Source organism: Odocoileus virginianus, chromosome 26, assembly GCF_023699985.2.
Source record: "Odocoileus virginianus isolate 20LAN1187 ecotype Illinois chromosome 26, Ovbor_1.2, whole genome shotgun sequence".
NCBI classification, from domain to species: domain Eukaryota; kingdom Metazoa; phylum Chordata; class Mammalia; order Artiodactyla; family Cervidae; genus Odocoileus; species Odocoileus virginianus.
In genome coordinates this window covers 46694972-46714795 of record NC_069699.1, presented here as the reverse complement: position 1 = coordinate 46714795, position 19824 = coordinate 46694972, and the positions used below count along the sequence as shown (strand labels likewise).

General features: G+C 37.9%; 1 protein-coding gene across 6 annotated transcripts in view; it reads left to right on the top strand.

The window, feature by feature from the left end:
- The window catches only part of RBM6 (RNA binding motif protein 6), an 83546-nt gene that overhangs the window by 1524 nt on the left and 62198 nt on the right, over positions 1-19824 (top strand). For 3 of the 6 annotated variants that reach the window (XM_070456050.1, XM_070456051.1, XM_070456053.1), the window contains 4 exons: positions 10819-10929; positions 14706-15984; positions 17797-17886; positions 19239-19308. In XM_070456050.1, the coding sequence (XP_070312151.1) occupies positions 10886-10929; positions 14706-15984; positions 17797-17886; positions 19239-19308 (1483 nt within the window). In that variant the 5' untranslated portion in view covers positions 10819-10885. Of the gene's footprint in view, positions 1-10818; positions 10930-14687; positions 15985-17796; positions 17887-19238; positions 19309-19824 lie in introns of those variants that run through there. The other 3 variants (XM_070456052.1, XM_020915923.2, XM_020915922.2) reach the window with 3 other exon arrangements.

The window sequence follows — 19824 nt, the reverse complement described above, 5'->3', positions numbered from 1 at the left end:
AAAATTCTGAAATTTTAAAGATCATAAATCATGGAGTCATTTTGCTTAGAATAGACTTTTCTGCTAGACTTTCACAGTAGTTGTTCATTTCATTCACTTAGTTAAGGGAGCATCTACTGGGTACCTTTTATAACCTTCCTATCAGTATAGGAACTGTAGGAGCTCTAGAAATTGATAGGGTTTGAACTGTTGACTCCTCCACTAACTGAGCAACATTGGGCAAATTACCTAACTTCAGTTTCATCATGTGTGAAATGAGGTTAAGAAATGCAACCACTTTGAAGGTTGTTGTGAGGTCTATGTAATCCTTCTAGGACAGTGCCTGGTGTGAGGAAAATGTTCACTAAGTGTTAGCCGCCACTGTTACCTTTTAAAAAAATTTTTGTCACTTCCCTGGCAGTTCAGTGGTTAGAACTCTATGCTTCCAGTGCAGGGGGCGCAGGTTCCATCCCTGGTCTGGGAACTAAGAGCCCACATGCCATGTGGTGCAGCCAAAATATTAAAAAGAAAAAAAATTTTTGTTGAGATAAAATTTACACACCATGCATTTCACCCATTTAAGGTGTGTAATTTGATTTTTTTCATATATTACGGTACTTTTTTTTTTTTTACAAAGTTGTGATAAATACATTTTGTTGCATATATTGTAATGAAATTTGCCATTTAAGCCATTTCTATATGTAGAATTCACATAAAATTCAGTGCATGAATTACATTCACAATGTAATGAAACCATCACCACATCTATTTCTAAAACTTTTTCATCACCTTAAACAGAAACTCTAACCATTAAGCAGGTAACTCCCTGGCCCCTTCCCTCTAGTCCCTGGTAACCTCTGATCTGTATTCTGTCTCTCTGAATTTGCCTGTTCTGGGTACCCTATGTAAGTGGAATCATACAATAATTATCCTTTCATGTCTGACTTTTTTCAGGTAAAATAATGTTTTTAAGGTTCATTCATGTCATAGTGTGTATCCAAACTTCATTCCTTTTTATTTAATTAAAAAATTGAGATGTAATTGATATCTACATTCTCTTTTAAGGCTGAATAATACTTAATTGATATGTATAGGCTACATTTTACTTACCTGTTCACTTGTTGGACAGTTGTGTTTCTACCTTTGGCGATTGTAAATAATGCTGCTGTGAACATGGGTACACAAATAACTCTTCATGCCCCTGCTTTCAGTATCTTTGCGTATATGCCCAGAATTGGGTCATTTACTAATTATGTTTATAGCTTTTTGAGGACCCACTATACTGTATTCCACAGCAGTTGCATCATTTTATGTTCCCACCAGTAATACGCAAGGGGTCCGATGTCTCCACATCCCGACGCTTGTTACTTTCTGAGTTTTTTTGGGCGATAACCACCTGAATGGGTGTGAAGTAGTCCCTCCATCTCTTCCTTCTGCCTCCCTTTTTCTTAACCATTTTGACCATTTTAGGATGTACATGTCAGTGCCATTAAGTACCTTCACATTGTTGTGCTACAATCATTACCATCCAGCTTCAGAACGTTTTCTTCTTCTCAGACTGAACCTCTGTGTCCATTAAACAATATCTTCCCATTCTCCCCACCCCTTCCCCTGGCAGCCACCATCCTACTCTCTGAATTTGTCTGTCCTAAGTACCCCATATACATAGAACCCTAAATTATACAATATTTGTCCTTTCATGACTTGCTTATTTTATTTAGCAGAATATCTCCAAGATATCATCCATATTATAATATCTATCGGAATTTCATTCCTTTCTGAGGCGGAATAGTATTTCATTGTATGTATATATTACATTATCTTTTCATCTGTTGATAGGCACTGGATTGTTTCCACCTTCCACCTTTTAGCTGTTTTGAAAAATGCAGCAATGAACATGGAGGGATGCACATATCTGAGTCTCTGCTCTCATTTCTTTTGGGTTTATACCCAAAATAATTGGAATTGTTGGATTGTATGATTATTCTGTTCTGAATTTTTGAGGAACTGCCATATGTTTTACACAGTGGCTGCATACATTGTATGTGCCTAACAGCAATGCACAGGGTTCACATTTCTTCACATCCTCACTAGCTTCTGTTAGGTTTGTTTGGTTTTGTTTTCATAGCCCTCTTAATGGGTATAAAGTGGTTATCTTGTAATTTTGATTTACATTTCTATTTGTGTGTCTTTGAAGAAATGTCTAAATCCTTTGCTCATTTTTGAATCAGGTTGTCTTTCATTGTTGAGTTTTAGTTTTCTGTATATTCTGGATATTAATCCCTTATCAGATATGTGGTTTGCAAATATCTCCCCCATTCATGAGTTGCCTTTTTATTCTCTTGCTGGTGTGCTTTGAAAAACAGACATTTCTAATTTTGATGAATACCAGCTTGTGTATTTTTTTTGTTGACTCTGCTTTTGATGTCATATCTAAGAGATCACTGCTAAATCCAATGCCTGAAGCTTCTGGTTTGTTTTCTTCTGAGTTTTAGAGTTTTAAATTTTAGGTTTAGGTCTTTAAACCCTTTTTGGGATAGCTTTTGTGTATGGTGGTGGGCAAGGGTCGCACTTCATTATTTTGCATGTGGCTTTCCAGTTTCCCTGTGACCAATTGTTGAAAAGACTGTCTTTTCTCCTTTGAGTGTTCTTGGCACCTTTGTTGAAAATAACTTGACCATGTATGTGAGAGTTTATTTCTGAGATCTCTAGCCCATTGTTCTGTATGTCCTTATTACCAATACCACACTGTTTTGGTTACTGTAAATTTGTAGTAAGTTTGAAATTGAGAAGTGAGGGTCCTCCAGTTATGTTCTTTTTCAGGGCTATTCAGAGACCTATGAAATTTCATACGAATTTTAGGATGGGCTTTGGAATCAGATGGTCTTGAGTTTGCATGTTGGCTTTTCCTCATATTAGTTATATTGTTTTGGGACAGGCCTCTCAAACTATTTGAGTCTCATTTTCAGAGTCTGTGAAGTGGGGATTGTAACAGAATTTACCCCATGGAGGACCTGTGATGAATAAATGAGAGAACCCATGTAAAATGCGTAACTGTGGCAGAGTCAGTACTCAACTATTCTTGCCTTTATTATTGTTTCAGAGAGTATAGGTAGACATACTCAGAAAGGTCCTTTCCAGCTGAATGTGATTGTGATTTTAAATACCTGAGCATAGTAGCAGTAATAATAAATATTGTATTAATAGTATCTATTATTATATATTATTATACTAAATATTAGTACATTGTTGCTTTAAAATTTTTCAAAAAAATTTTTGGAAGCATGACATATATCATAAAATTCACTGACTGTAACTGTTCAGTTTGATGCAGTCATCACCACAATTCAGATTTAGAATGTTTCGAACACCTCAAAACATTCCCTAGTTTGTTTGTTGTTAATCTCCACTTCCCATTCTAACTGCAAGTCCTAGCATCCACTAATCTGCTTTCTGCCTCTGTAGTTTTATGTTTTTATGTAATTTCATACAATTGGGATATCTGACTTCTTTCACTTATAATTTTTTTGAGGTTCTTCCATGTTGCATGGACGGAGGAGCCTGGTGGGCTACAGTCCACGGGGTCGCAAAGAGTCGGACACGACTTCACTTTCACTTTCATTTTTCATGTTGCATTCCTTTTTATGAGTATATCACATTTGTTTATCCATCTACCTGTTGATGGACATTTGGATTCTTTTCAGTGTTTGGCTATTATTCATAATAATAATGTTGCTATCAACATACTTCTTACGCATGATCTCATTTACTCCTTATAGTAATCATATGAGGTAGGTACCACTATTATTCATGTTGTGTAGGAGGAGAGCTTTGAGGCATATAGAATTTAAATAAAACTTACTAAAGATACATAGAAAGCTGGAATTTTTTCTTCCTTTTTTTTCCCCCCTCAACTGTGCTGAGAGACATGTGGAATCTTAGTTACCTGACCAGGGATTGAAGCTATAGTCTCGGCATTGGAAGCATGGAGTCCTAACCACTGGGCCATCTGGCAATTCCCAAAAGCCGGAGTTTGAATTCAAACCCAGGCTGTCTGACTTTAAAACACATTCACTTAGGCCAGTGGTCTTGAAATTCCCTTTAACCGTCTAAAAAGGATTAAAAAATTTTTCACCCCTAAAATTTTGAAAAAAATTGTTTACCACTTTGTACATTTCTAAGTTGACATCTTAACACTTCTGTCATAGATGGCTGCAAAGGATGTATTTTCTGAAATAATATATTGCATGTGTGCTTTAAATATATAGTTGACAAAATCTTGGAACTGATAATTTATGGAAAATGTCTGCATTTAATTTATGGCAAATCAAACTTTAATGTCAGTCATTTAGCCAGATGAGTCTGCATCAGTGGGAACATTCTAAGTCCCAGTGATTTTTGAAATAAACTCTTAAAATAGTAGTAACATTTACTGAGCAATTTATTTATCAGGCACTGCTCTAGTGAATTTGCGTTGTCATTTTATCCTGATAGCTATGAAGTAGACATCTTTATTCCGGATTTTTACAGATAAGTAAACTGAGGCATTAAGTTAAATCACTTGCTCAAGGACATACCTTGTGGCTGAGCCATGATTTCCCTCCCAGCAGTCAAGCTGTGAACACAGTAGGTCCAGTAGGCACAGTAGGTCCAGAGACTTCACTCCTGTCCCTTCACCACCACACTGTGCTATCTAATAAAACTCACTTTGCTATCTTATAAAATTCACTTTTAAACTAGGAACCTGACTGATTTGCTGATGTAAGGGATTGAGGATATAAGAATATTTAAAATCTGAAGAAAAAATAAATAAAATCTGGGAAATTTCTATTCATAAGAAAAAGTAGCTCTAATGAAGTGTTTAAGTGTCTCCCAACAGTAGTGAAGTCTAACTTATACATGAGCTTGAGATGCCTATAGGATGGCCAAGTGACCATTTCTGGCAGACATTTGGACTTTATAGGAAAGTCTAAGCTAGAGATGAAGATGTAGAAATTATAATTGTAGAGATGGCAGTGATACTGATTAAATTGGGAATGGACAAGATTGGCCAGTGTCTTAGCTTGGACTGCTATAACAAAATACCCTAGATTGGGTGACTAAATAACAAATTTATTTCTCACAGTTCCAGAGGCAGGGCAGTTTAAGATTAAGATGCCAGACAGTTTGGTTCCTGGTGAGATCCTTTTGGTTTGCAGACAGCTGCTTTCTTGCTGTATCCTCACTTGGTACGGAGAGAGAGCACTCTGTTTTATTCTTTCTCAGAAGAGCATTAACCCCTTCCTAAGGGCTCTGCCCTCATGGCCTAATTACCTCCTGAAGGCCCTATCTTCAGTTACCATCAAGTCAGAGATTAGGATTTAAACACATGAATTTTGGGGAGACACAAACATTCATTGTAGTCTATAGCACCCAGGGGCAGCATCATGAACAGTGCTGGGGAACATAATAGAGCCTAGTTAGCATATTTGGTGGACATTCATTTATTTAGTCAACTGATGTTTAAAGGTTTTGTATTGGGGGTGTGTGTGTTTTTTATGAGAGAGACTGGAGTATGCTTACGAACAAAAGCAGAGTGGTAGTATAAGTCAAAAAAGGAGTTAAGGGACTTTGCTGCTGGTCCAGTGGTTTCGAATCTGCCTTGCAATGCAGGGGACGTGGATTCAGTTCCTGGTCAGGGAACTAAGGTCCCACATGCCTCAGAGCAACTGAACCTGTGCTGCAACTAAGACCTGATGCAGCCAAATATTAAAAAAAAAATAATAGTTAAATGATAGTGATAGAACAAGGTAAGGGTAGATTCTTCAGACTAGTCTTTAATCTTCTAGTACACAAAACATTCCAGGAAGATATGGGCTTGTATATTTTTAAAGAAATCAATATGCAGAACTTTGCCTTCCACAAGTGCTGTTCTTAAGAATGGATCTTGCTCCTAAATGTAAGAGTTATAACTCTAAAACTCTTAGAGGAAAACTGAAGGGGAAAGCTTTATGTGTTGGATTTGGCAATGATCTTTTAAAGGATATGACACCAAGGGCACAGTCAGCAAAAGGAAAAATAGGCAAATTGGACTTCATTAAAATTAAAAACTTCTGTGTTCAAAGAACACTGTCAACAAGATAAAAGGCAACTCACAAAATGGGAGAAAACATTTGCAAATCACATGCCTGGTAAGGGATTAATATTTAGAATATGTAGAAAACTCCTAAACTCAACAATACCAACAAATAACGTGTATTAAAAAATGGGCAAAGGACTTGAATAGACATTTCTTCCAAAGAGGATATACAAATGGCCAATAAGTACATGAAAAGACGCTCAGCATCATTAATGATAAGGGAAATGCAAATCAAAACCACAGTGAGATACCACTTCACACCCATTAGAATGGCTGTTACTAAAATACGAAAAATCAGAGTAGTTAAGTGTTGGTGAGGATGTGGATGAATTGGAACTTGTATCATTCTGCTAGTGCTGCCATAACAAAATACCACAGACTAGGTGGCTTAAACACCGGAAAATTATTTTCTCGCAGTTTGGAGACTGACGGCTAAGATCAAGGCATCAGCAGGGTGAAGTTTTGGTGGGGCCTGTCTCCTTGACTTGCAGAAGGCCCTCCTGGCCATGTCCTCACATTAGCTTTTCCCTGTGCGTGCATTTTTGGTTTCTTTTCCACTGACACCAGTCCTGCTGGATTGGGGCCCCACCCTTGTAGCCTCTGTCAACCTTAATTACCTCCCCAAAGGCCACGTCTCCAAATACAGTCACCTTGGGAGTTAGGGCTTGAAGCTGTGGGGAACACAATTCAGTCCATAACAGAACCATTTGTGCCCTGTTGCTGGGAAGGTAAAATGATGTAGCTGCTGTGGAAAACAGTATGGTGGTTCCTTGAAAAGTTAAAACTAGAATTACCATATGATCTACCAGTTCTACTGGGTGTATATATCTTCAAAAGAACTGATCTCAGATATTTGTATGTGCATGCTCATTGTTCACATTATCCAAAAGATGGGAGAGTCCAAATGTCCATCAGTGGATGAGTAGGTAAAATATAGCATGTGTACACAGTGGAATATTATTCAACCTTAAAAAGAAATTAAATCCCAATAGACGATAATATGTATGAACCTTGAAGACATTATGCCAGGTGAAAAAAGCCACTCATGAAAGAAGAAATACTCTTTAATTTCACTGGAATTAAGAGGTACTTAGAGCAGTAAAAAAACATAAAGTAGAATGGTGGTTGCCAAGGACTGGGTTAAGAGAGAGGTGGGGAGTTACTGTTTAATGGGTATAGAGTTTCGGTTTTACAAGATGAAAAAAGCTTGGACAGATGGGGATAAAAGTTGGAAAACACTGTAAATATACTTATCCTTCTTAACTGTAAAATGGTAAACTTAAATGTATTTCACAATTTTAAAAATAATTTTTTTTAAATGGTTTTTATTGATTCTCCATTTCCGCCTCCCCTTAATGGGGGCTTCTCTGGTAGCTCAGTTGGTAAAGAATCCACCTGCAATGCTGGAGACCTTGGTTAGATTCTTGGGTCGGGAAGATCCCCTGGAGGAGGGATAGGCTACCCACTCCAGTATTCTTGGGCTTTCCTAGTGGCTCAGCTGGTAAAGAATCCCCCTGCAATCCAGGAGACCTGAGTTTGATCCCCGGGTTGGGAAGATTCCCTGGAGAAGGGAAAGGCTACCCACTCCAATATTCTGACCTGGAGAATTCCACAGACTATATAGTCCATGGGGTTGAAAAGAGTTGGACACGACTGAGTGACTCTCACTTCACTTTCTTACTAATGCTTCTCTCACTTTACCAAAATGTCAGCTTTCCATTTGATATCTAAATGAAATACACTACCCCAGGAAGGATCCCCTTTCGGACACCAAACCGTTTATGTCATCGTCCGCTGAAGAATATTTGGGTTGTTCTCTTTTTTTTAAAGCTATTATGAATAAAGTTGTGAACGTTTTTCTACCAGTCTTTTGTTTTCATGTATCTTAAGCAGACACTTAGAAGTTCAGTTGCTGGGTCATGAGTGATATTTCTCAGACAAGTTTCTAAACTGGTTGTACCAATTTGTGGTCTTTTAAGTAGTGTATGAGGTCTGATTGCTGGAAATCCTTGTGTATTTGATTTTGTAAGTCTTTTTAATTTTAACTGTTCTAGTGGGTGTGTATCGGTGGTTTTAATCCATTTTCCTTATGGCTAGTAATAGTGAGCATTTGTCAGACATGTGTTATAAATATTTACTCCCTGTTGTGTAGTTTACCTATTCATTTTTCAGTGTCTTTTGAAGAACAGATTTTAACTTTAATATTTTTCTTTATGATTAATGCTTTCTGGTTCCTTTATAGAAGTCTTTGCTGATACCATCTCAATGGTTGTTGTTGTTTTTTTTCCTTGGCCATCTGGCTTTTGACATCTTTATTCCTCAACCAGGGATTGACCTTGGGCTACCTCAGTGAAAGTGCCAAGTCTTAACCACTGGACCACCAGGGAATTCCCTATGTTTTCTTTTAGAAGCATTATAGTTTTAGCTTCTACATTTATGTAGATCCACTTTCAATCTTAATTTTTGAATGTGGTATGATGGTAAGCAAAGCATGGTTCTGGAGAGGAAGCCTGAAAAACCACTATCATAATTGAGGAGCAGTCTTTTCAAGGCTGGGTAACTGAAATGAATACATTTAACTTTTTTTTTTTTAATGAGAATTTGTAGGGGATGGGGGCAAGGGTACTTCCAGCAGCCACTAGTTCTAGCTCCAAAGGGCATATTAAAATTTCTGCTGTTTAAAAACTCATAGTTGGATCTTGGTTGGGTAGATGCTCACACCAATCCCTGCCTGTCATGCCTCCTTGATGCTATAGCTGAGTGTCCTGTTTGCTCCAAAGCATTTACTTCAGAAAAATTAGAGTGCTTAAAGCAGGTACAGGCCTGCTGTATACCACAGCTAAAACTAATGGAATGGGACCCCCAGTTCTGCTTTGTTGGCCTTTGGAACTTAGGTCATGACTTGAGAGGGATGGCCCCGGGTTTTGATATTATGCTGTTAACGAGGTTGATTTCTTGGACCTGTGCAGGATGGACCCGAAGCAAAGTATTTGCCAAGAATTTTTTATTAATTAAGAATCAAAGGCAGAGGAAGCTCAAAAAGAGTCATCTGATATCATGGTTCTAACCTTAAAGGCTGCTGACCTACAATGGGGAGGCTTTATTCCCACACCCATTGGTTGGTTTCCAAGAAACCAAAGCCTTTCTTTATATTCTGGGGGAGTGTGCTTGTAAAGCTGAAAATTAAAGGAATCCATGAGAAGTGCATCACTGGATTGTAGTCCATAGCTTAATGTGATGCTTGTTGTCTCTTGGAGAATGACCCCTGTTCACCCACTGTCCATGTGGAGTTACTTTTCATTTCAACCATCAAAACTCTTATTTGCCTATTTACTACCACCACCAAGATCTGAACCCTCAGACAAGGCCTGCCAGCTCAGCTTCCTAGATCCCACCCCCAATAGATGCAGCACAGCAATACGTAGAAGGGGCCCTGTGGTGAGTAAAACTAGGATGTAAGTCCAGGTGAACTCAAGTGTCTTGTCTGGGTATGCTTGTTGCATTCTGAATTTTTTCATATCTATATTGCCTTGGAAATTGTAACTTCTCACAGTATTTTCACCACGACTTCTCCCATATCTGAGTCTATAGTCTGCTTTTTAGTTTTATTAGCAGTGCCCGCCGCTTCCCCCACCAGAGTTCTGTTAGGTAAAACAGAGGCAAGTACTTTGCATCAGTCCTTTAGCCTCTCCCCCATACAGAAAAGAACATTGCTAGAACAGAAGTACATAGTAATTTACAAATCACCTTTCCCTTTGATTTAAGGGAGGGAGCTGGGAAAGTGGGCTGCCACTGCTTCAAGACAAACCACTGCCATGCTGGGGTGAGGGGTGGGTCAGGGATCACCCAAAACTTTCTGATTATTTTGAGAATGACTGTTTTTTCATTGAGCATTCATTTGGTCATCATAAAGCTTTGACTGTTTTCTAAAGGCTGGACAAAGTTGGTTCAGACTGCTTGTTTTTTAATGTTTCTGTGGAGGAAGAAGGCTTTGAAATTTCATAGTCTGCTGTTTTTGTTGATGTGGGTTGTGTTTTCACTCTCCTGATAGTGTACTGTGATGCAGAAAAGTTTTCAGTTTTGATCAAGTCTACTTTATCTGTTTTTTCTTTTGTCATGGTAAGAAACCATTGCCAAATCCAAGGTCATAAAAGTTTGCCTCCTTTTGGGAATTCCCTGGTGATCCCGTGGTCAGGACTTGGCTCTTCACTGCCTAGGCTAGGGTTCAGATGGGGAACTGGTATGCCACAGGCGGTGCCGTGTGACCAAAAAAAAGTTTGCCTCTTTTTTGGTAGCTGGAGTGCAGGTCTTATGAGGACTTCTTAGTCTTAGGTTACGTGCTCATCTTCAGAGCAATCACTGTGGTAATAGACTGTTCTGATTAGCCAGGCTGAATAGTATAGGATCAGCCATGTGGACTGAGGGTAGTAAATAAAACATAGTAAGGTGCTGTTTCCAAAAAAGAATATAGAATGGGTGCTGGAAAATTTAATTAATGTTTTATGAAGCATTCTTAGTACTTTGAGAGATTGATGATGCCCTTTTTTAAATTTAAATTTAAAATGTGTTTTTGTTGCTGTAAATTAATATGTAAATGTTTAAAAGTGACTTCTAAAAATACCCTTGCTGATGTGGTCCCTGATAAGCCAAACAGGAGGAAATTGGTTTAGTCTTTACTTCATATACTCACATACTCATTTATTGTGGTTTGTTTTGTACAGGTACTGCTATAACCAGAGTTTGGTAGCTAAAAGATCTACTTTTTGGGCCCTCTTGACATAGAAAGAGATGTGGGGGGATTCTCGATCTGCTAACAGAACAGGACCTTTTCGGTAAGTCTTAAAATTTGAATATTGAAGTGTCTATTATAACATTGTAGATCTGTATAATATTTATGGCCTACTATAAAGAGGGATTATTTTCTTTGTGTAGAAATAGCTTTTGATTTTTTTTCCCTGATTTTTAAAAATAGAAACTACTTAAAATTTTTCTAGTCATTTCTAGAGTGATCATGAGGGTGAATACCTACCCTTCCAAGTATTTTGTGTATTAACATTTTATTTATTTATTTATTTATTTATTTATTTTTTTTTGGTGTATTAGCATTTTAAAAATATTAACCAAAAATCCCCCAGTTTTTGTTTTGTTTTCTTTTTTTTGTTTGTTTGTTTTTTCTTTTTTTTTCCCCCCAGTTTTTAAAAAAATTTTTTATCTTTTTTAGTAAAGTAATATGTACTCAACTAATAAGGAAAAATGTATAAGTAAAAATGTATATAAGTGTTTATAAATGAATGTGAATGTTTCATTAAGTTTGGTAATTATGTCTAGAATCCAGAGCTCTGTCCTTCCTATGACATGTTGTATTTCAGCCACCAGAAATAGTTGTGAGAAAGAAAAACTATTTACTTGATGCAGTTTCCTAAGCTGCATTACAATTTTAGGGGTTACTTGGTACAAAGATAAGAGGAGAACGTGGTACTATTCATAGTTGTAAGTGAATTATATTACAGATTTGTCTGGAGAATGAATTACATTCTTTCTATACAATAAAATTATGTAAATTTTATTGAATTTATAATTCAATAAAATGAATTATATTATCAATAAGTGGAGAAGGTGGTACCATTAATAGTTGTAAATGAATTATATTATAGATTTATAGGGAGTGAATTTTTTATAGTCAGTGTAATAAACACTGATGATGATATTTTGAAAACTTTTGCATTGTGTTCACAATTAATGAAATGCTATAGGGATGTGACTTATGGCTGTAGTTTGTGTATGGCAAAGAAATCTTACTTTTAAAGTTATACATTAAAAAATATTTATGCTCCAGGGAATTCCCTGGCAGTCCAATGGTTAGAGCTCCATGCTCTCACTCCCAGGGGCCTGGGTTCAGTCCCTGGTCAGGGAACTAAAATCCCACAAGCCTCTGCAGCATGGTCAAGAAAAATATTATGCTCCAATTGAAACTTTTGTTACAAGTAAGTTTCCTTTTGGACTGGCAGTCTGCAGGATCTTCCTGTGCAAATTCAACAGTTATTTTATTATTCTGAAGTTTGGGGCTCCCATGGAAAATTTAGGTAGAAAAGTAAGTTTAGAAATAAACCCATGAAAAAAAAAATCCATGTAACAGTTAGTAAAGCTAGTTTTGTGAATAAAGGGATCTTTACTTTCTGCTTAGCAATCTTTAAAGCAGCGGTAGTGCTGCTGGTTATGTTTATCCTTTAAAAAAATTAAGGTCTGGATCAGTGGTCAACAGACTGCAGCTTGTTTTTGTTTGACTGGAACATAGCCCTGATCATTCGTTTACAAATTGTCTGTAGTTGCTTTCATGTTGCAGGGACAGAGTTGAATAGTTGTGACAGAAACTGTAAAGCTTAATGTAATTACTGTCTGACTCTTTATGGAAGAAATTTGCAGATCCCTAGTCTAGATTAGTGGGTTTGTACTTTAATGTTTAAAAATCTATCCTTTTACTTATATTTATGGATAATTATTTTCTGTGTAAGGCTGTTTACACTAAGCCTTCAGAGCTAAAAAAATAACTTTAGCTCTATTGTCTCACTGAAAAATTTTTTTCAGAACATTTTTTTCTTTGAATTTATTATATAAATTGTATTTCCCCACCTTAATTTTAGTTTAAATATAAGTCAATACATACCATTTTTTAAGGTCTTTGATTGGAGAGAGACATACTTTACATAGCATAACTTTTGGGAGGGGACTAATTTGGGTGAAAAAGGTATCTTGCAGGAAAATGATTTTGTATTTATTTTAACAACTTGTCTTAAAAATTTGGTTGAAAATGATTTTCATAGCCACTGCTGTTTCATAACTAGTAGAACTGTTTCTTGAATAATCTACATAAAATACAGTTCTGAGAACCCTAGTGTAGTGTTTACTGTAGATGTATTTGATTTCAGTTTTACCTGGTAAGGTAATCTTTAGGGTAGTATTCAAAGACAGTGTTGTATGTGTTTTGGTCAGAGAACATGTAGATTTAGATAGCTCAGCACTGAGCCCATGAATGTCTCCTTAGGCTTAAGTCTTCCTACAAGCTAACTATTAGGATCTGAATGATTTTAAATATGGGTGACACTAGAACTAGTGGTAGTGTCTTAATTTTAGTGTTAAGTTGTATAATTTATGAAGCACATTTAAACTTGCTTCTCTTATGATGAACCCCATACACATAAATAATGTTAATATTTTTGTGTTAATGAAGCTAATGGAAGTTATGTTCTGAAAATCTATTAAATATGCATCATTCTACTGTTTGGGTTACTACTGTTAAATTTCTATTACTCCAGGAAAGGGTTTGGCATTGTAACTGTTGCTCTTGAACTGAGTGACCCAGAAGCAGTTGTCTGTTGAGTCTTTCTATAGCACTGTAGTCCGAGTTCAGAAGGGTCATATAATAGAACCTATATTTTCTGAGAGGAGAGAACTGAGTGGAACTTGATCTCTTAATACTTTTGTTTTGCTGCTGAATAGTAGGTAACCATTCAGATCGTTTTATGTTTTCCTTTTTCATGCCCTCCTCTCCCCTTCAAGCTCAGGATCCTAGGTACCTAATTGCATATTTAAATTCCCTGTCTTTTACCAAAGTCAAAACATATAAAATGGTCTGGAGCTAGGTAGTGTGAAAGATAGGGCCAGTTCTCATTCATGTCTTGAGTCCTGTAAACTGAGAATGTGAATTTAATACTATGTTTTAAAATATATTATATTACCATGAAAAATTAGATGAGGCATTAGAATCTAAAAAATCAGCTTGTTTGGGACCTGGGGATAAAGCATGAAAGCCTAATGCTCTCTCTGGGTCCCTTTCAGCATTAAGCTCCTGGATGCTGTTGCTTGGTTTGGTCAACTTACACATGCTATGTGGCATGATTCATGCTGCCTTCTGAGATACCTTTGAGTAGTTATAATAATAGGACCCAGGTGAGAGCGCTTCTAGGTGGCGCCACTGTGGAACCGGGGTTTAGATGCAGCCAGAGGTGATGCTCAACTGGTGAACGCTAGTGTACTCCAACTAGTGGCTTACAGCTAGTGTTATCTTCATTTGGGGCCTTCATCCGTTCTGATTGGGTGGTGTCCACTCTGTAGCTGTCAATCAGATATTTTGGAATGTTACTCTTGCTTGCACCAATGAGAAAGACACGTCCTGAAACCTACTGTATAAAATTTACAGCGCATTGATTTTTCTGATGTATAGGAATCATCGTGTTGATCTTGGAATTCTAAGTTCCCTGGCTGTAGGAAATGGAAATTTTTGTAGAGTGTCACCATTGCTAGCTTATCTGGTGTTGCGGATTTTCCCTGTTGCAGGACTGGGTGAAAGCTTTTTCTGCAGCAGTCATGTTGAAAACCTTGTGTTGACTTTCCTCGTGTTCTGAAATGGGAACTTAAAAGTTAACTCCGCCACTTCGTCTTAAAATAGCAAAACATTGCTGTTTTCTGCAGATCTAGGACCTTGTTACAGAACTCTGCCAAAAAAAAAAAATGTTTACAGAAGAATGTGCTGTGATTAGAGAAGAATATGCTGGTGTGTAGATTTCAAACTCTCTGGACAATATGAATAACACTGTCTTTGTTTCTACAGTGGGAGCCAAGAAGAAAGGTTTGCTCCCGGGTGGAACAGGGATTATCCTCCTCCTCCCCTTAAGAGTCATGCTCAAGAGAGACACTCTGGCAACTTTCCTGGCAGAGATTCACTTCCCTTTGATTTCCAGGGGCATTCGGGGCCTCCCTTTGCAAATGTAGAGGAGCATTCTTTCAGCTATGGAGCTAGAGACGGACAGCATGGTGACTATCGAGGAGGGGAGGGCCATGGACATGATTTCAGGGGGGGAGATTTTTCATCTTCTGATTTCCAGAGCAGAGATTCATCGCAGTTGGACTTCAGAGGTAGGGACATCCATTCTGGGGACCTTCGGGATAGAGAAGGGCCACCTATGGACTATCGGGGTGGAGACAGTACTTCTCTGGACTACAGAGGCAGGGAGACATCTCACATGAACTACAGAGACAGGGAGGCTCATACTGGTGACTTTAGAGGTAGGGATGCTCCTCCTCCTGACTTCAGGGGCCGGGGCACTTACGACTTAGATTTTAGAGGGCGGGATGGAGCCCATGCAGATTTTAGGGGAAGGGATGTATCAGATTTGGATTTCAGGGCCAGAGATCAGTCCCGTTCTGATTTTAGGAATAGAGATGTATCTGATTTGGACTTCAGGGACAAAGACGGAACCCAGGTGGACTTCAGAGGCCGAGGTTCAGGTACTAGTGATCTAGACTTTAGGGACAGGAATACACCACATGCAGATTTCAGAGGTAGACACCGATCCAGGACTGATCAGGATTTTAGGAGCAGAGAGGGGGGAACGTGTATGGAATTTAAAGATAGGGAGATGCCCTCTGCGGATCCAGATATTTTGGATTACGTTCAGCCCTCCACACAAAACAGAGAACATTCTGGTATGAATGTGAACAAGAGAGAAGAATCTGCACATGACCATACAACGGAAAGACCTGCTTTTGGCATTCAGAAGGGAGAATTTGAGCATTCAGAAACAGGAGAAGGAGAAAAACAAGGTGTAGCCTTTGACCATGCATCTCCACCAGACTTTCAGAACAGCCAAAGTCCTCTTCAAGACCAGGACAAGTCACAGCATTCTGGAGGTGAACAACAGAGCTCGGATGCTGGTATGTTTAAAGAAGAAGGTGGTCTGGACTTTCTTGGCCGTCAGGACACTGATTACAGAAGCATGGAGTACTGTGATGTGGATCACAGACTGCCCGGAAGCCAGATATTTGGCTATGGCCAGAGCAAGTCTTTTCCCGAGGGCAGAACTTCCCAAGATGCCCAACGGGACCTTCAGGTATGTTAGTTGAGTGGACTACTGTTTTGTCTTTTAAGATTTTATTTATTTACTTATTTATTGGTTGTGCTGGGTCTTTGTCACTTTTCTCTAGTTGAGGAGAGCGGGGGCTACTCTTTAGTTGGGGCTGCCGGGCTCTGGAGAAGGCAGTGGCAACCCACTCCAGTATTCTTGCCTGGAGAATCCCAGGGATGGGGGAGCCTGGTGGGCTTCCATCTATGGGGTCGCACAGAGTCGGACACGACTGAAGTGGCTTAGCAGCAACAGCAAGCCGGACTCTAGAGCACAGACTCAGCAGTTGTACGAATGGGCTTAGTTGCTCTGTGGCATGTGGGATCTCCCCAGATCAGGGATTGAACCCATGTCTCCTGCATTGGCAGGTGGATTCTTTACCACTGAGCCACCAGGGAAGCCCTGGATTGCTTTGTTGAGTTTTGCTTCTTCATAAGACTTTTCTGAAGGATGAAGTATAGAGTCCGTTAGCCCTGGGTCTTACTTTGTAAATACAGCCATTAAAAAGCAAGATTTGTAGTCACGAGTGGAGTGTACATCCCTAGAGAAAGGGCCCTCAGTTCAGATCATATTTTTGATGTGTATCTCTTCATTATCTTGCTTGATGATAACGATTTAAATGCCTTGGGATAATTTAGTTTGAAAGTATTTGTCTTTGGGAGTTGGTTCTCTCGTCCTTTACATAGTCAGGCCTTGTGGCTGTTGGGGTTCATTTTCTTACTTAAAATCATTTAGAAAATACCTAGTAGGATAAGAGATAGAAAATACATAGTTAGGAGGAGGCAGCGTTAATGTTGCAAATATTGAAGCTAACTTAATTGACTTAAATGTTGATTTTCTATATGCCTAATATGTAATCTAATGTACATGTAATCTTAGAATTATGTTTGCATTTGGACATTGAAAACATTACCTTTAAAAATAGGTGTTACCCATCTCTATTGCAGTTTCTGTTATTTTGGGCAGTAATTCTAAGACAAGCTGGTTATATATTTGGTTAAAAAATGGATTTTAAAAATGTTAGAACTGGATGGCCATATAATTTATTACTCAAGTCAGGACACTTTCAAGAGTAAAAGAGGAACTATTTGTAATTATGCTCAGACAGTAGGTGTGGTCAAGCAGTTGTAGGAGACTTTTTTCCTAAAGGTTAAACCCTTTTTATAACTTGAAATGGAGGAGAATCAGAGCTGAAACTTTTGTGCATATGGAAAATGCAGATTTCTCTGATTTTGTACTGTTAAGTTATATAAGTTATATCATCAGATGACACCTTTTGATTTTGTTCTGGGGATTGTTTATAGTTGACATCTTTGATAAATGACATCTGATTTTATTTATGTGCTGTTTTCTCATTCAGGAAAAGAAAATTCTAGTTTTGAGAATCTAGTTGATTTTTTTTTTTCCTGTTTGTGAAAGCCCTTTTCAATGTTGTTTCTCTTCATTTTCTGCTTTACTATTTCAAAATTCCTGCAATGAGCATGGATCTTAGAACACTTAATATTCTAATGATTTGAAATAAAATTTGGGGGGAATTCCCTGGTGGTTTAGTGCTTAAGACTCTGCCTTTTCACTGCCAGGGACCAGGTTCAGTCCTTGGTTGGGAAAGTAAGATCCCACTTTAAAAAAAAATCAAATTTTGGAACTCAGAAAAAGAGGCAATTATAACTTTTTATATCTTCATATGATGCAAGTCATTTCAATATTTTTTATCCTGAGTACCTGTATTTCATGTTGTTTCATTTTGCACATTAACATGTATTTTTTTCTGAAATAAAGTTTTTTTGCTTTGGATTCAAGGATCAAGATTATAGGACTGGCCCAAGTGAGGAGAAACCAAGCAAGCTTATTCGATTAAATGGGGTGCCTGAAAATGCCACAAAGGAAGAGGTAAGGCTCTTGTTCTTTTTTCTCTTTCCTTTTTTTTTTTTTTTTTTTTGGTCAGTTAAAAAATTTTAAAGACTTTATTTTGAGAAATTGTAGATTCACAGGAAGGTTCTAGAAATCCTCAGGGAAACCTTGGTTATCGTTCACCCAGCCTTCCCCCATCTATAGAGCAGTAGCTAAACCAGGAAAGTAGCTTTAGTATAACCCATAGAGATCATTCATATTTCACCAGTTATTGAGTACTCACTGAGGTGAGGTTTGTAATATATATATATGTGTGTGTGTGTGTGTATATATATATATATATATATATATATATATATATATATGTCTGTCTCTCTCTCTCTCTATATATATATATATGGCAAGTGATTGTTGTCCTCAGACCTGATAATCATCCTTGAGGGGATAATCCAAGTGGGAGGGAGGAGGGTTGGAGTGCTTACATAAAGATGCTGTTTATTTTTAGTAGTAAAAACTGAGAACTGCCTAACTCCTCAATGTTAAGGAACTTGGTAACTAAATTATGGATGACCTTAAGGAAGAATTTGGTCAGAATATACAGCCACCAGAGCAAACAGAGCTTTACTCTGTGCTAGGCATTGTGTGATACTTAAAAGCATTAGTTCATTTATTTATCACAACATCCTATGAAACAGGTACTCTTTTATTCATTCATTCAAAAATGAAGCACCTTTGTATGCCAGGCAGTGTTCTAGGCACTGAGTGATACAGTAGTGAACATTATAAAGTCACTGCTTCCATGGATAGTAAAAAGAATAAGCAGAGAAAAAAATTCAGGCAGTGATGAATGCTTTGAAGAAAACTATAGTAAGGGTTTAGAGCGTCACTCGGGTATAGGCGGTGTTAGATTGGGTAGGTAGAGAAGACATCACTGAGGAAGTGACATTTGAGCCCAGGCTTGAATGCAAGTGAGAGAACAGTCCATTTGAAAATGGGGAAAAGAACTGACCAGGCTGAGGGAGTTCAGGGACCATGGCCCTGGATAGGGAGGAGCTCATTGCATGATCTTAGGTTTAGAATATGAGACTCTGGGTGCTGAGAGGTTGCACAGCACATGAGGAGGAGAGATATGGAATACTGGCAGTTTCATTTCAGAGCTTGAGCTCTTGAGGTTATGCTCTTCTGCCTTTTTTTTGTACTTGAGAATTTTTGAGTAATTATGTTCTACTCATTGAATAGTTTTGGAATGCCTGGAGTGTACTTGGCTTAATTTGGACTTTGTAAAGTAATCATAGCTTTAAAGTTTGTAGAATAAAAACCACTAGGGGAAATATAATATTTAGTATTTGATTATGATGTGTGTCATTACTGTGCATACCATATTCTTACAGATTCTTAACGCCTTTTGGACTCCTGATGGCATGCCTGTGAAGGACTTGCAGTTAAAAGAATATAACACAGGTGAGTTTCATGACTTGCATGCAGCCTTGGGTTAGGAAGAGTCTGTCAGATCTCTGCATCTTGTGTTCCTCAAAATTTTTTTTAAGAAACCACAATTAAGATTTCCAGAAGCCTCCTGTTGATGCCTTCAAACAACAGCCAGCTATACCCTTAACTGTAGTTCTTTGTGGATGTTTGTCCACTCATGGGTGATGAGGATGTATGTTCCAGTACTTCTGAGTGCCTATGAGATACAAAGTGAGTGTTGTAGAATTTGTCCCCAAATATATGTTATGCAATTAAATCATTAAACTTGCTGCTGATGTTCTTCATGGTGGTGGAAAGTTTCTGTTTGAGCTGGGTAAGATTTTAATTACCTTACTATATGTAAAACTTTACGTGTCGTTGCTTCAACGTGGAATTTTCAACTTGCCAGAGAAATTGTACAAGTGAGTGGTTTCCTGAGATTTTAGTCTTTCTGAGGACAGAGTCCTGCACCAGCTATTATGTTGAAATCCATGAATAGATCCCAGAAGA